The sequence below is a fragment of the Canis aureus genome, chromosome X, assembly GCF_053574225.1.
Source record: "Canis aureus isolate CA01 chromosome X, VMU_Caureus_v.1.0, whole genome shotgun sequence".
NCBI classification, from domain to species: Eukaryota; Metazoa; Chordata; class Mammalia; order Carnivora; family Canidae; genus Canis; species Canis aureus.
In genome coordinates, this window is record NC_135649.1 from 42,429,184 (window position 1) to 42,443,314 (window position 14,131).

General features: G+C 43.3%; 1 protein-coding gene across 3 annotated transcripts in view; it reads right to left on the minus strand.

The window, feature by feature from the left end:
• Positions 1–860: 860 nt before the first annotated feature.
• The window catches only part of VSIG1 (V-set and immunoglobulin domain containing 1), a 44,962-nt gene continuing 31,691 nt past the window's right edge, over positions 861–14,131 (minus strand). For all 3 annotated transcript variants that reach the window (XM_077890269.1, XM_077890268.1, XM_077890270.1), the window contains 5 exons: positions 13,518–13,716; positions 8,164–8,319; positions 7,452–7,571; positions 2,763–2,910; positions 861–2,344 (listed from right to left, as the gene is read on the minus strand). In XM_077890269.1, coding sequence (XP_077746395.1) covers positions 2,029–2,344; positions 2,763–2,910; positions 7,452–7,571; positions 8,164–8,319; positions 13,518–13,716 — 939 coding nt within the window. In that variant the 3' untranslated portion in view covers positions 861–2,028. The remainder of the gene's footprint in view (positions 2,345–2,762; positions 2,911–7,451; positions 7,572–8,163; positions 8,320–13,517; positions 13,717–14,131) is intronic.

Consider the following 14,131-nt stretch of genomic DNA (forward strand, 5'->3'; position numbering starts at 1 on the left):
CAGAGTTTTCAGCAGATTTTCTTTTTTTTTTTCAGCAGATTTTCGAGGTGATCCATGTCCTTTAATCCAACTAACTATATTCATCAGTTTTTTGAACAGTGTTACTAAGGACAGAGCTCTGTAAGATCACCAAGAGTGACCTCCTTCCTGCTCAGCAATGATCCATCAGTTTCTTTTCTTGCGATTTGCCTCATTATAAAAGTGAAAGAGAAAAGTGAACTCCAGCTACTTTGATGGTCTGGTACCATCTGGTGTTTAGTTTTTAATCTTTAAATATTAGATCATTCTCAAAACCTTCATCATTTTGCCTACTGGACCCATCAGACACTATGTATCATTATATTTAATGTGAATGGCATTATAGATGCTTCAAAAATCCCTATGATTGGCTGAAAATTGACACATTGAAGTAAGTATCCAAGTAAAAGCTTGTTATTTCTCTCCATGGCTCTGGACGAATGTAAATGTTAAGTTGCAATCTACCTTAAAACCAACAAAGACTCTACTTCAATTAGTGTATAGGTACATTTTCTATATAAAGGGCTTCACAGCTTAAGAAAATCCTCTACATGAAAATCTGGATGTGATAAATTAGAGATTCATTACTTCATTTAAAAAGGATTCACGTTGGAAAGAAGTCAGACACAAAACAAGTCCAGACTATATGATCACATTTATACAAAGGTCAAGAAAAGGCAAAGCTAATCTCTAAAGATGGAAAGCAAATCAGTGGTTGCCTAGGTCCAAGGTGATGGTGGGATTACACGAAGGCATAGGAAACACTTTGGATTGACAGAAATGCTCTCTTTAAATTGTGGTGGTTTCATGGGTGTATACATCTGTCAAAACTCATCAAATGGTACACCTGAAATGGGTATGCTTTATTGTACATAAAGTATATGTCAATAACATTAATGAAAGATTTACCTTAGGATCATTAAAATGAGATTTTATTGAGTGTTATTTATGGAACTTCAAAATAAGATTTAAAATCTGATTACACAAATGAAAAAATCTACCTTTAAATTTCTTCAAGGTGGTATATGGGTAAAATATCAATGGAGAACACATTTTGGCAGGTAAAAAAGAGGTAATATCAATGCATGTTAGGTTAATATTTAGCACTTATATGGTTATCTACTACTGTGGAATATCCCAACAGTGAAACAGATTAAATAATTTGTTCAGATTATCTAAAATAGATCTTAAGTATTCACTTAGAACAGTTTCATATTCTGGCCCTTCTTAAGTAAGGTAGCATCAGATATAGTGATAACATAGTATCTCATTAAAAGGTAAATTGTACATCACCTATGGTATCAACATTTTTTAGTCACCGAAGGAAAATGTTATCTGGAACTGTTTGCCTGTAGATTATCTTGCATTTGAAAACTAGGTTATTTAAATTTTTTGCTATGCTTAAGATACTGTATAGCAGAGTGGTTCCTTGGGAGATCTAATATGATAAATGAAGCACTGATTTTAAGACCTAGATTTAAATGCTATCTACCAATTAATATGTACCCTTTACATATTCTCCTCTGCAATTTTTGAGGATTCCCCCTGCCCCCAATCTACAAGAGAATGCTAGCAAATTCTTGTCTTCATGGCCAGTGTCAAAATGAATAGGGAAGCCCTGACAGCTCATCCTAGGAATAATATCGAATCCAATTAATGCCACCTTGTCATGTGTGCATGTGGAACATAATAAAGATGAGCTGAAAATAGAGATTTTCTGAAGTACAGTGTAGATGTTGCTGCAAAACAAAACACTTTCATCTGAACGAGAAATCACTCACTTTGTCATCGGTTAGGCTTACATGTTAGTAAAAGTGTAAGTCATGCAGGAACCCTTGTATTTATCTTGACCTATTTGTTTGGGATTGATGGTAGGGGCGCCTTGTTAGAAAAGGGTTAGTCAGAACAGAGGAAGGGGGTGGGAGACTAGTTAGGGCAGCTGAATTCCAAATACCAGTAATAAGTTCCTTAGCGATGAACACTGTACTTAGGCTACAGCCTATGGCTTACTCACTCCCTATCCTTCTCACACAAGGGCTCCACTATAATCCCAGGCTCAGACTCAGACTCAGGCTCCAGCTCCGGCTCCGGATCTGGGTCTGGCTTCAGCTCTGGCTCCAGCTTTATCTCAAGCTCCAGCCCTGGGACAGGCTGCGGGGCAGGCTCCTGGACAGCCTCTGGCTCCGGGATAGGCTGATGATCTGGCCCTAGGATGGCATCGGGGTCATCCTCATGGCCAGAAGGTGGCAAGGTAGCTTCTAGCTGGATCACGTGTTCATCTGGCATTGCCTCAAACTCTGTACTTTGGTTTACCTTTGTCATTGGTCTGCAGGAAGAAGGCCCAGGAAAGAACGAGTTAGGGTTCGGCATTTCATGCAACCACGTGTTCCAGTCTGTTCAAGGCTTATGGGATTTCTGATATTCTGACTCACTGTCAGACCACACATTCATCTTGTCTCCTAACCAGACGGGTTAGGTCTCAACAAGAGAATGAGAGTCCCAAGAGAGAAAAACTAGTATACCCACGGTGGTTAAATGAGTTGATAGACATAAGGTGCTTAGAGCAGAGTCTGGCACACAGCCATCAGGAACTGGTAGCTGCTGCCACCTGCTTTTATATAAGCAGTGAGTGGGAACAGAAAGACGACCTCTGATAGGTTAGGCTAAAAGGGGTGCTGAGGAAGGGCTGCCTGATAGAGATAACACCCTGACAAATGTCAACATTCAAACAAAGAAGATCTTACTCGAGTTCTGTGGTGGTCTTTGAATTTCGCTTCCTTTCTTTCCCCTTTGCCTTTGCTTTTTTCCTTGCAAAGCACATGACAGAGACGATGATGGCAGCACCTACGAGGGTCCCCACCAGCGCCCCAACGATGATTCCAACTTCTGGATCTTGAAGAAAGAAGCAGCTGGTTGGTAAAGTGGACTGTACTGGCTGCCTCACATGTGTGCTTTCATGACCAGGGTGGAATATCTGGAGCCTCCATATAGTGGGAATATGACCCGTGTAGGCTGGAAACCCCCAGAACTCTGCCAGTTGGACTCACCCTGGCTCAGCAGTGTAGCTTACCCATTCATATGGATAAACATAGAGAAGACCTATGCCATCTTGGGGGGAGCTTCCTTTCAAAATGGGGTGGAAGGAAGGGAGTATTTGGTGGGCATCTGCCTGATCAAATGAAAGAGACACCATAAAGCTACAACCTGGTAAGCAGAGAAAGGACCACTGTTACAGGCAGGGAGGTTTCACCAGGCTTATCCAGAGCACAGGTGAAGTAGATCCCTAAAAACCTCTCCCACACATGCCATGCTCACCAAAAAGCCTCATGCATTCTGGCCACTGGAAAAGGCCATGCCCATTTCTATAAACAGGCATCTGGTTTACTAGATCAGTCTATGGAAAAATTCAACAAATGTGCGATGATCCAGCTGAACACCAGACTTCCCACCATCCCCAAGAGACCTTGTCTGAGTTCCAGTGGGCCCATCTCCATCCGCCTCCCTTCAAATAAGGCTGGACATCTTACATTCTGCGAGGAGAGACTAGCAGAGTTGCCCCATCGTTCTTTCAACTTTTATGGTTAAAGGAATCCATGTACACGATTCGGAAAGTCATACAGCTCTACTAGACTTATAGCAAAGAAGCAGCAGTCCCTGTGCCCGCTCCCACCAACCCCTACCCCCATCACTGTGTCCCATTCACTAGAGGCAACCACTCTTAACTCTTTTTCATGAATCATCTGGTATCTGCCTCCATGTTTCTATTGTGCTTGTTTTAGTTTTCCAGTTTTTGTCATTTTTTTTACAACTTCCTACCCCAGAAGATGGGGATTGTATTCTTTTTTTTTTTAATTTTTTTTATTTATTTATGATAGTCACAGAGAGAGAGAGAGAGAGGCAGAGACACAGGCAGAGGGAGAAGCAGGCTCCATGCACTGGGAGCCCGATGTGGGATTCGATCCTGGGTCTCCAGGATCGCGCCCTAGGCCAAAGGCAGGCGCCAAACCGCTGCGCCACCCAGGGATCCCGGGGATTGTATTCTTAACTCCACCCCACTCACACATTCTCCTGATATCGCCATAGTGCAAATTGTCATGACATCAAAGTTTACAGGATTATGGTTATGTAAATATAGTTCACAGCTGCAAGAACCTAATACATCCTATGATTCTTTTTTTAATTTTAATTTTTTTAAGTAAGCTCTACGCCCAGTGTGGAGCCCAATATGGGGTTTGAACTCACAACCCTGAGATCAAGACCTGAGCCAAGATCAAGAGTTGGACACCTAACCGACTGAGCTACCCAGGTGCTCTCACATCACGATTCTTGTACATTTAAATTTTTCTCTTTGGGGCTAATAATTGCCTCATTTAGAGATGTTTTAAAATGGATTACCACTAACTTCCCAAATTTCCAACCAAAACTGTTAAAACTCCTTTCAGTAGATTTAAACACATCAGATAATCTATTGATTTCTTATGATTTTTTTCCCCCTGAGGAAACAGCCCTCCTGGGGCCCTCCATCCTCCTTCCCCCAGCAAGACTGGTTGCCCTCCTAAGCCTGCCACCATAGTGTCACCCATCAGCTGCCTTTCGCCTTCATCCCTATTTTATAGATAAAGAAACAGGCTTTGCAAGTTCTTTCAAGATCCAGCTCAAATAGCACTTTGTTGGGGCAGCTGGCCCTGGTTCTATAAGCATAATTACTTGTTTCTTCTTCAATGTCTTAGAGCCCCTGTCCAGACTGCTATTGGAGCATGTAACACATTTTACTGTTTGTCCCTCTGGCTAAACTGTGAGTTCCACAGATCCTTGGGTGGCTCAGTTGTTTGGTGCCTGCCTTCAGCCCAGGGCGTGATCCTGGAGTCCCGGGATCAAGTCCCGCATCAGGCTCCCTACATGGAGACTGCTTCTCCCTCTGCCTGTGTCTCTGCCTCTCTCTCACTCTCTCTCTCTTTGTGTGTGTGTGTGTGTGTCTCATGAATAAATAAATAATCTTTTAAAAAATAAATAAATAAATAAACTGTGAGTTCCTTGAGTGTAAGACCTAGATCTTATTAATCTCTGTATCTGCATCACCTATGAGAGTTTCTGGCATAGAGTAGATATCCAATTAATGTTTGAAGGAGGGAGACAGGGAGGAAAGAAGGAAGGAAAGAAGGAAGGAAAAGAGGAGGAAGGAAGGAAGGAAGGAAGGAAGGAAGGAAGGAAGGAAGGAAGGAAGCCAAATGCCACCATCATTTAAAAGGAATATTTGAGTGGAAGCAGGGCTCGAGTACAACTCCTGAGCCTCTACAGGTTATACCACTTAACCACTTCTGGAAAGGCAAAACAGGATTGGGGAAGATATAGAGATATAAAGCAGGAATGATCAAGGGACTAGGGGTAGAATGAAACCATAGACAAAGACCAAAAAGATGTCTCTTCACCTTTGACTCAAAATTAGGCGAATGAAGAAGCAACCTGGAATTGGAAAATGCTTGATTCAGGACCACCGAAAGGACAAAAGCTTAGCTTCCTAGGAGAGGAATGGTCCAAGGGAACTGGCTACCTGGATATAGTATATATTAGTTACAGATTCAAAGTGAGTTAGAAATAATGATTAGATGACATAGATGATCCTAAGTGTTATTAAGGCATCATTCAAAGGTGTGGCAAGGGGCCCCTGGGTGACTCAGTCGGTGAAGCATCTGCCTTTGGCTCAGGTCATGATCCTGGGGTCCTGGGATCAAGTCCCATGTCAGGCTCTCTGCTTAGCAGGTGTCTGCTTCTCCCTTTTCTTCTTCTTTTTAAAATTTCATTTATTTATTCATGAGAGACAGAGAGAGACAGAGACAGAGAGAGAGGCAGAGACATAAGGCAGAGGGAAAAGCAGGCTCTGTGCAGGGAGCCCAACGTGGGACTCGATCCTGGGTCTCCAGGACCACAACCTGGGCCAAAGGCAGTGCTAAACCGCTGAGCCACCCAGGCTGCCCTCTCTCTCTTCTTCTGACCAACCCCCTCTGCTCATGCTCTCTCTCAAATAAAATCTTTTTTTATTTTTTATTTTTATTTTTTTTAAATCTTTTTTTAAAATAAAGATTTTATTTATTTATTCATGAGACACACAATGAGAGAGAGAGGCAGAGGGAGAAGCGGGCTCCATGCAGGGAGCCTGATGCAGAATTCAATACTGAGACTCCAGGATCATGCCCTGTGCGGAAGACAGGCGCTAAACCACTGAGCCACCCAGGGATCCCTCAATAAAATATTTTTTAAAAAGTGTGGCAAGATATCCCTTGTGAGAGCTTGCCCCCACCTGGCCCAATTTGACAATTCCAGGCCCTCAAGTCTATATGCTTGGTGACAAAGCACCTTTGAACTAGAACGTTGTGTTTTAAGACTCTGCCAGTCGGGATCCCTGGGTGGCGCAGCAGTTTAGCGCCTGCCTTTGGCCAGGGGCGCGATCCTGGAGACCCGGGATCGAATCCCACGTCGGGCTCCCAGTGCATGGAGCCTGCTTCTCCCTCTGCCTATGTCTCTGCCTATCTCTCTCTCTCTCTCTCTCTCTCATAAATAAAAAAAAATAAAAATTAAAAAAAAATAAGACTCTGCCAGTCACTCACTGCATGACCTTGGGTAAGTCACTTACCTCGCTGAGTTTCAGTTTCCTTTGCAGTAAAATGAAGCTAACAATCTGCCGTGCCTCCTAGGCAGGGTGGTTGGAGGATTGAGTGAGAGAAACTCATAGCACCTGGCCATGTGCCTGGTACATAATTTGTGCTCCACAGATATTAGCTACTGTGATTGAAGGTACAAGTGTTATTATGACCACTATTATTAGAGGCAGATCTTAACAAATTACTGAGGAACTGGAAAGTCTATGAGCTCCATGTTCAACATAGACTGCTAGTTTCCCCTGGATTCACAAAGAAAATCCAGTCTGGTACTATCAATGGGGCTGTTATTCTGCTTATTAAATAGTAAGATCTACTTTCTAGAAATGTTGTGAGTGTGGAACAAAATTTTTGTAAATGATTTGTGGTAGTGTATGGCACATAGTAAGTATCATGTAAGCTTTAGACATTAGGATGGTAATAATTCAGGGTATCAATCTATAAATAATCCACCAAAATCTCCAGAGAGGCCAAAGGATGAAGCAGGGGATCCTAGTTAATTTACTTGGTTGGCAGGCCCAGGACACTTGACTTAAGGAGAAAATGTGTTAAAGATGGATGATCAAGGGACACTTGGGTGGCTCATGGTTGAGTGTTTGCCTTCGGTCAGGTTGTGATCCTGTGTTCCTGGGATCGAGTCCTGCATCGGACTCCCCACAGGGAGGCTGCTTCTCCCTCTACCTATGTCTCTGCCTCTCTCTCTCTCTCTCTCTCTCTGTGTGTGTCTCATGAGTAAATAAAAAAATATTTTTTTAAAAAGATGGATGATCAACTCACGAGAAGAAGTCAGATCAATTTCACAGGAACTATTGCCAAGGTTGTTGATAGCTGTGCACTGGTAATAACCTTGTTCAAAACTGGTCAGATTTCCAATAACCAAAGTCCCAGTGGCTGGGTCTGTAAAAACAAAACAAAACAAAACAAAACAAAAAAACAGGAAATAGACTTTTGAAACCTCTTAGGGGGGTATGGATCATGTCATCACAGCAGAATCACTCAATGCCTGTCTGCCCGCTCCCTCACATTTGCCCCCCCTTTCCTGAGTTGCCAGGGTCCAATGAGACACCACCACCCCCTGGCCCCAAGATTCTTCCAAAGGTAGCCCATCTGGGACCATGCCTCTCGCCTCCATACCCACTACCCTCTGAGCCAAAAACAGGCTTGACCTCTAGAGGTTGGGGGTAAGACCAGACCGCAGTCATCTTGTTAGGATATCTTTGTACATCTTCTTCCCAGAGAAAGAAGAATAAGGAGAAGGAGAAGGAGAAGAAGAAAGAAAAGAAAGAAAGAAAGAAAGAAAGAAAGAAAGAAAGAAAGAAAGAAAGAAAGAAAGAAAGAAAAGAAAGAAAAAGAAGAAGAAGAAGAAGAAGAAGAAGAAGAAGAAGAAGAAGAAGAAGACGACGACGACAACGACTGAGCTCCAAAGACAAGCAACCAGCCAACCACACATGCCAGACCTTGCCAGGGGCTGCAGGAGGGCTGGACTTACTGAAGTTTTCTTTCACTGGGATGATGTCTCCGCCTTCAAGTTTATACCAGTAGTATACAGGGGAAGGTGTCCCAAGCAGCGAGAGGCAAGAAAGAGATATAGGATGGCCAGTTTCTGGTACTCCTTGGATGCTGCAAAAGGGCTTAGAAGGTTTCACTGTAAGGCAATGAGACAGAGTCAAAATCCTGCAGGCAGTGTTGCAACCTGTCACAATTGGCAGGTCACTTGCTACTGTCATTTTGTAGAATTCTGGGCCCTGCACTCCGTTTTGAAAGCTTTGCAAACTGTGTTTGATCATTTTTTCTGCTTGTACCACCAGATGGGAGTAGAGCACTTCAGGTTCAAGGACCTGCCAGGCACCAGGCCATTAAGATTCCATCAGCATCTCTTCTGTCTGCCTTCCTCCCCAGATTCATGACCATGAATTTCCGCATTGTGTCTTAAAATACGCCTTTATTAAAACAGCCCACATGTAAGCAAACACTAAATGACTAAAGTCAGTTTATACATTTGAAGCACAGCTTTAAGGGAAAAAGTGGGACCCTTAGATCCCTTAGATACTTTGAGATAAGTTGTTACTTACTCTTTTTACATTTGTTTCATTAATGCTATATTTTCCCTTTCCTTTATGAATCATGTTTGGGCATTAACTTCTCTGGGGGTGAGTGACCTAAAATTGTTGGAGGGTCTGAAATGGTCTGTGTCCCTTGTTGGTCAGGGAAGCCCACTTTGGCAGGTGGGGGACAGGTGAGTGCTACACGAAGCTGAAATCTTTATCCATTTTTTGCCCCACAAGCATTTACTTCTGTGCCTTCTGTGTACCTGGCACTGGATTAGGCACCAGAAATGCCCAAGTAACTCTGAAACAGTTCTGAAGTGGGGTGGGGGAGTATTGGGAGATGAGGCCAGAGAACAGCAGAGATAATAGCTGGGAGGGCATTGTATTTCATGTATTTTACACAGACAGCAGGAGGACCACGGAAGGAATTTAAGTAGGGGAAGGATGGTGTCCATTTTTTTAAACTTTTTTTTAATTAATTAATTAATTAATTAATTAATTTATTTATGAGAGAGAGAGAGAGAGAGAGAGAGAGAGAGAGAGGCAGAGACACAGGAGGAGGGAGAAGCAGGATCCATGCCGGGAGCCTGACGTGGGACTCGATCCCAGGACTCCAGGATCGCGCCCTGGGCCAAAGGCAGGCGCTAAACCACTGAGCCACCCAGGGATCCCCTGGTGTCCATTTTTAATGCTTTAGATGGTTTTCTTGCACAGTGGGGGTGCCTGAACCAAAGGAGTGGAGGGGACATGGTCAAGAGGTATCAAGGAAGTATAATCAATTGGACTTGGTGACCAAATGAATAGGGGGCATGAGGAAGAGGGTGCAGGCAGTGATGGCTCCCAAGTAACTGATGTGGACAGCTGGATACATGCCATCCAGAAATAAACACAGGAGGAGCATGTTTTCAGGGATGGGGGGGGGCGATGATATGGTCATTTGGGGATATACTGAGTTTTAGCTGTTTATGAAACATCTCCATGGAGCAGTCCTGTGGGAAACTGAGAATCTGAATTTCCTCATTCATCTTACAGCTCACAGCTTATTCTCAGTGTTACATATAGATAACCATCTGAATTTCAGTACTTACCAACTCACCTCCCTTAACTTAGGTATAAAATCCTCTGAAGACACAGGTACTCTAGCTTAGGCTAGTTATACCTTAAATGCTCTGGACTCTTCAGCCCTCCAGCTCTTACTTTAGAAACAGCAGTTAAGAGCACAGTCTTGGATCCATCCAGACTGCTGGCTCTGCAGCTTTACTTTAGATATGTTTAGGCAAGTAACCTCACATCACCAAACCTCAGTTGACTCATTTGTATAAATGTGAAAAAGAAACTTTCTGACCTCTGATGAAACCAAACACATCGACTTTATGTAAATAAAATGATGTCTATAGTGCCTTGCACATGGAATTGCTGTTGGCTGTGGGCAGGACTAATTTCTACTGCCACATTTTATAGCCTGGTACTGAAGTTAATCTTTCAGTCTTAGACTCTAACCCCCTGTACGCATGAGCGAGAAGACAAATGGAGACAGCTGTAGCTCTTTGAAACACTTTACCATCCCTATCTTTTAAACGGGTGGGTTTTTTTTTTTTTAATGAAAATAAGTATTTTCCTCTTTAGCTCTTTTCCTTACCATTGATTTTCTCAGATGGGGACATCTCATTGATTTGCCTACCCTAAGCTAAGCTATTCAACCAGAAGTCCATTGCAACCATCACTAGATTTAGATACTGCCTGTCTAAAACCATGATGATTTGACAGCCTTTACAGAATAGTGTTTTGAACAGAAAATTAAATGGGGGTCAGAATCAGCCCCAGATAGGCTTTTTCCCCCCTGAACACAGCTTTCTCCTTTTATTTTATTGTTTTATTAACAAAACACTTAGTAAATCACTTCGAACCATGTCCCAAACCTATATATTTTCTAAAACTACCGAATCAGGATTGAATTGACATTTCATCCAGCTTACGTCCCCAGTAGAACTTGGATGTCTTACTGGCAAAGCCATTGATCTACCATTTAGCATTATTGCTTTCAACAGAATTGGGGTGGGAGAAAAGAGGCTCGCCTCAGAAAAATCCATGAAAATGCTTCATTGCATCCACAGCCTTCTCTAAATTCATCATTTCCTTGTTATGTGCCAAATCGCAGAAGGAATATGATGCTTATCCCAAATTTATACAAAATAATTATTCAAACCTCTATCTGGTTTTTTTCAGAGATGCATTTGCCAAGGCTCTCATACCTAATGGAAGTCTCTCAAATGAATGGTCATCCAAACCACCTGGGCCTTGGCTCATTGCTGTTTCCTTTAACTAAATTGTGCCTGGCCACCTCAGCCCCTATTCTCTAAAGTTTTGGAGGGCTGAAACCCTATCTTTTATATATTTCCATCTCCACAATGTGGCACCGTAATCAGACGTGTGTTCAGGATTCATTGAATGAATTTCTGCATGAATGAGTGAATGCATGGGCTCTCCATCCATCACTGCATAATGGAATGTCTCTGGGAAATGCATTGCTAGGAAGAGTGATTGCTAAGGAAATGCCAACACCTCTCCCCACAGTTGGCCTCCCTGACCCCCTTGCCTCCCTCCCCATGCCCCGCCCTCTGTCAGTGCAAGCAGGATGGGCCCTCATAGGCAATGGAACTTCAGAACTGCAAACAGCCTCTGAGATTTTTAGAGAACATTATCAGTCTCAAAATTTCCAGAATGGTCTTTGGAGAAGACCTTTGTTCTTACCCCAATTAACAGAAAGTGGATTTTTGAGAGTTCCTAAACAAGATAATCCACAGACTCTCCTGCCTTTTACCTTGCCTGGATCCTGGATGCTTAAGGAAAAGTCGTGACACAGCCATTGAGGAAACAAGTGACCCCAAAGCCTTGAAGAGGAAATGACTCTCAACTTCTTATAGAAGTTGACTAAGGATTCTCCGAACTTGAAATTTAAGAATATGAACCTTCCTGTCCAACTTTATCTCAGAGTTTTTTGCAAGCTCAGAGGTAAATGGGCTCAGTTTCTTTAGGTTGTTTCTGGTCAGAAGGACAATCCAGAGCCAGGGAGCAGCAGGAAACCAATAGACTACTAATCCCTCAAATGCTCTAGGTATTGAATCTCCAGTCTATCGTTTGATCCTCATAACAAACCTGTGAATGTAGGGCAGAAATTACAACTCCACCTGAAAATGGTCAGAGAAAAGTGGACTGACTTTCCTGAGGCCACTGAGTAGCAGAGTACAAGCTAGAACCTAAGCCTTCTGATTCCCAGCGTATGTATTGCACTGTTTAGTTCCCATGTAAATGACTAGTCTTCCAACCTGGAGCATCAACTCTCCCAAGAAAGGGCTTGTGTGTGTAATTCTCTTGTCTTCCCCCTGCGCCCTGTTGCCTAGCATGGGGCTCACCAAAATATAAGCACAATTGAGCTACCCCACTCTTAAACTTCGCTCCCAATCATCTTTCCCTCTTTTCCAGGTGGGTAGATGCAGTAGCAAACCTCATTTGGGGCGTCACCTGGGAGGCAAGCTCAGACAACTTTGGACGGTTCTCCTAGGTGTGCACCTTTTACCAGTTGCTGCTTTTTTTGCAAGCCAGTCAATGATCAAGTCACTGGTTTGATCTAGTTCACCCTTTCCTTTGATGGATGTACATAGCTTGAAAGGAACAATGGCTCAATCAGCTCCATTTGGGATTACTTAGAAATGGAAGCATCCTTTGCTCAATTGGTTAATCGGTAAGCGTTGACAGCCTTCACTTTTACCCCTTCAATACTTCCGAAGGTCTGCAGACAGGACCTGCTAGGCCCTTAGATGGGGGCAAAACCCCCATTGTCCTCTCAGAGGTTGGAACGGTGCTAGAAATCACCAAAAACTGTGAACTCTCTAAGAGTGGAAACCATGCCTCCATCATTGTAAACCTCATGGCTCCTGGCACAAAACAGGCACTCAGTAAATGCCATATAGGGATCCCTGGGTGGCGCAGTGGTTTGGCGCCTGCCTTTGGCCCAGGGCGCGATCCTGGAGACCCGGGATCGAATCCCACATCGGGCTCCCGGTGCATGGAGCCTGCTTCTCCCTCTGCCTGTGTCTCTGCCTGTGTCTCTACCTCTCTCTCTCTCTGTGAGACTATCATTAAAAAAAAAAAAAAAGTAAATGCCATATAAATGAACCACTCCAAGCACATTCGAAAAGCAAGAAGGACTTGCCGAATGTCACACGATGAGCAGCTGTATATAAATAAATTCTCAACTCTGGCTTACCTTGTGGTCCTTTTTCTAGAGAGTGCTAACATTTTTTAAAGGGCCTCTCCTGCCTTTACTCCAAAGAATGATTTAACAGTGGGAATTGCAGCTGGCTTAGGAGAGATAATAGATTGGCAGTTATCTCCCCCAGGTAGGACTGGATTTAATTGGAGGTTTCCTCTGAAGGAGTCACTAGTGATCATTTAGTGGGGACCATGTGTTGCCCATCTGTACTCATTCCACCCTTCAGAGACACGGATCCCCAGAAGTTGGGTCAAACTCCTGCTCTCTGTCATTTTGGCAGCACTTTCGGTTTGGCAATTGTTTCAGCATGTTTTGTGAGTGATTTCTCAGTATTACTCTAAGGGTTGGATTGTTGGTGTGTCTCTATTTCCCCGACAAGAAAAGGAGCAGACAGGTTACTTACTCCCTGGGACTTAATTAGCACCATAACTCATTGTCCTGGCTCATGGAAGGTCCTAAGTTGTCCCAAGAAGAGAAAAAAACAAAACAAAACAAAAAAAAACAGAAAAAAATTGCCCATACCTAACACATTGACTTTGAGGATGCCTTGATTTTTTCCAACAAAATCAGGAGGGTTGTTAACATCGCAGATGTAGACACCACTATCTGCTGGTTGCATATGTGAAATGGTGATAGATGCATTATCTGGACTGCTGGACCCTACAATTCGATCTTTAAATTGCCCGATGGCTACAGCTTGTCCACCTTCGGAATAGTAAATCTAGGACAGAAAAATGACAGAAATGAGAACTGGAGCATGTCCAGGGCTAAGATAAGCTACCCAGAAGCACCCACATCCCCACCCACCCCCTCCTGCACAGAACAGATCCCACGGTGAAGGGGGTGTGTCTCAACTCAGTCGGGTGCTTTAGCTTTCTCATACCTGTGCACAACCACCTCCTCATTTGTGTGCACAGCAGTTTTGTGATGTCATCAGAGCAGGGATGCATGCCTATCTTACAGATGATAAACAGCTGGAGTTGACAGGGTTCAACTGGTAAGCTTAGGCTAGATCAAGATGCTCACCTGATGAGTCTACCTGGAGGAAACTCACTGTATAAAACACAAATGCCTGATGGGAAAGCCAAAATCATCATTTTTCCTCACTTTATATAAGCTTTTAAAATTTGACTTTA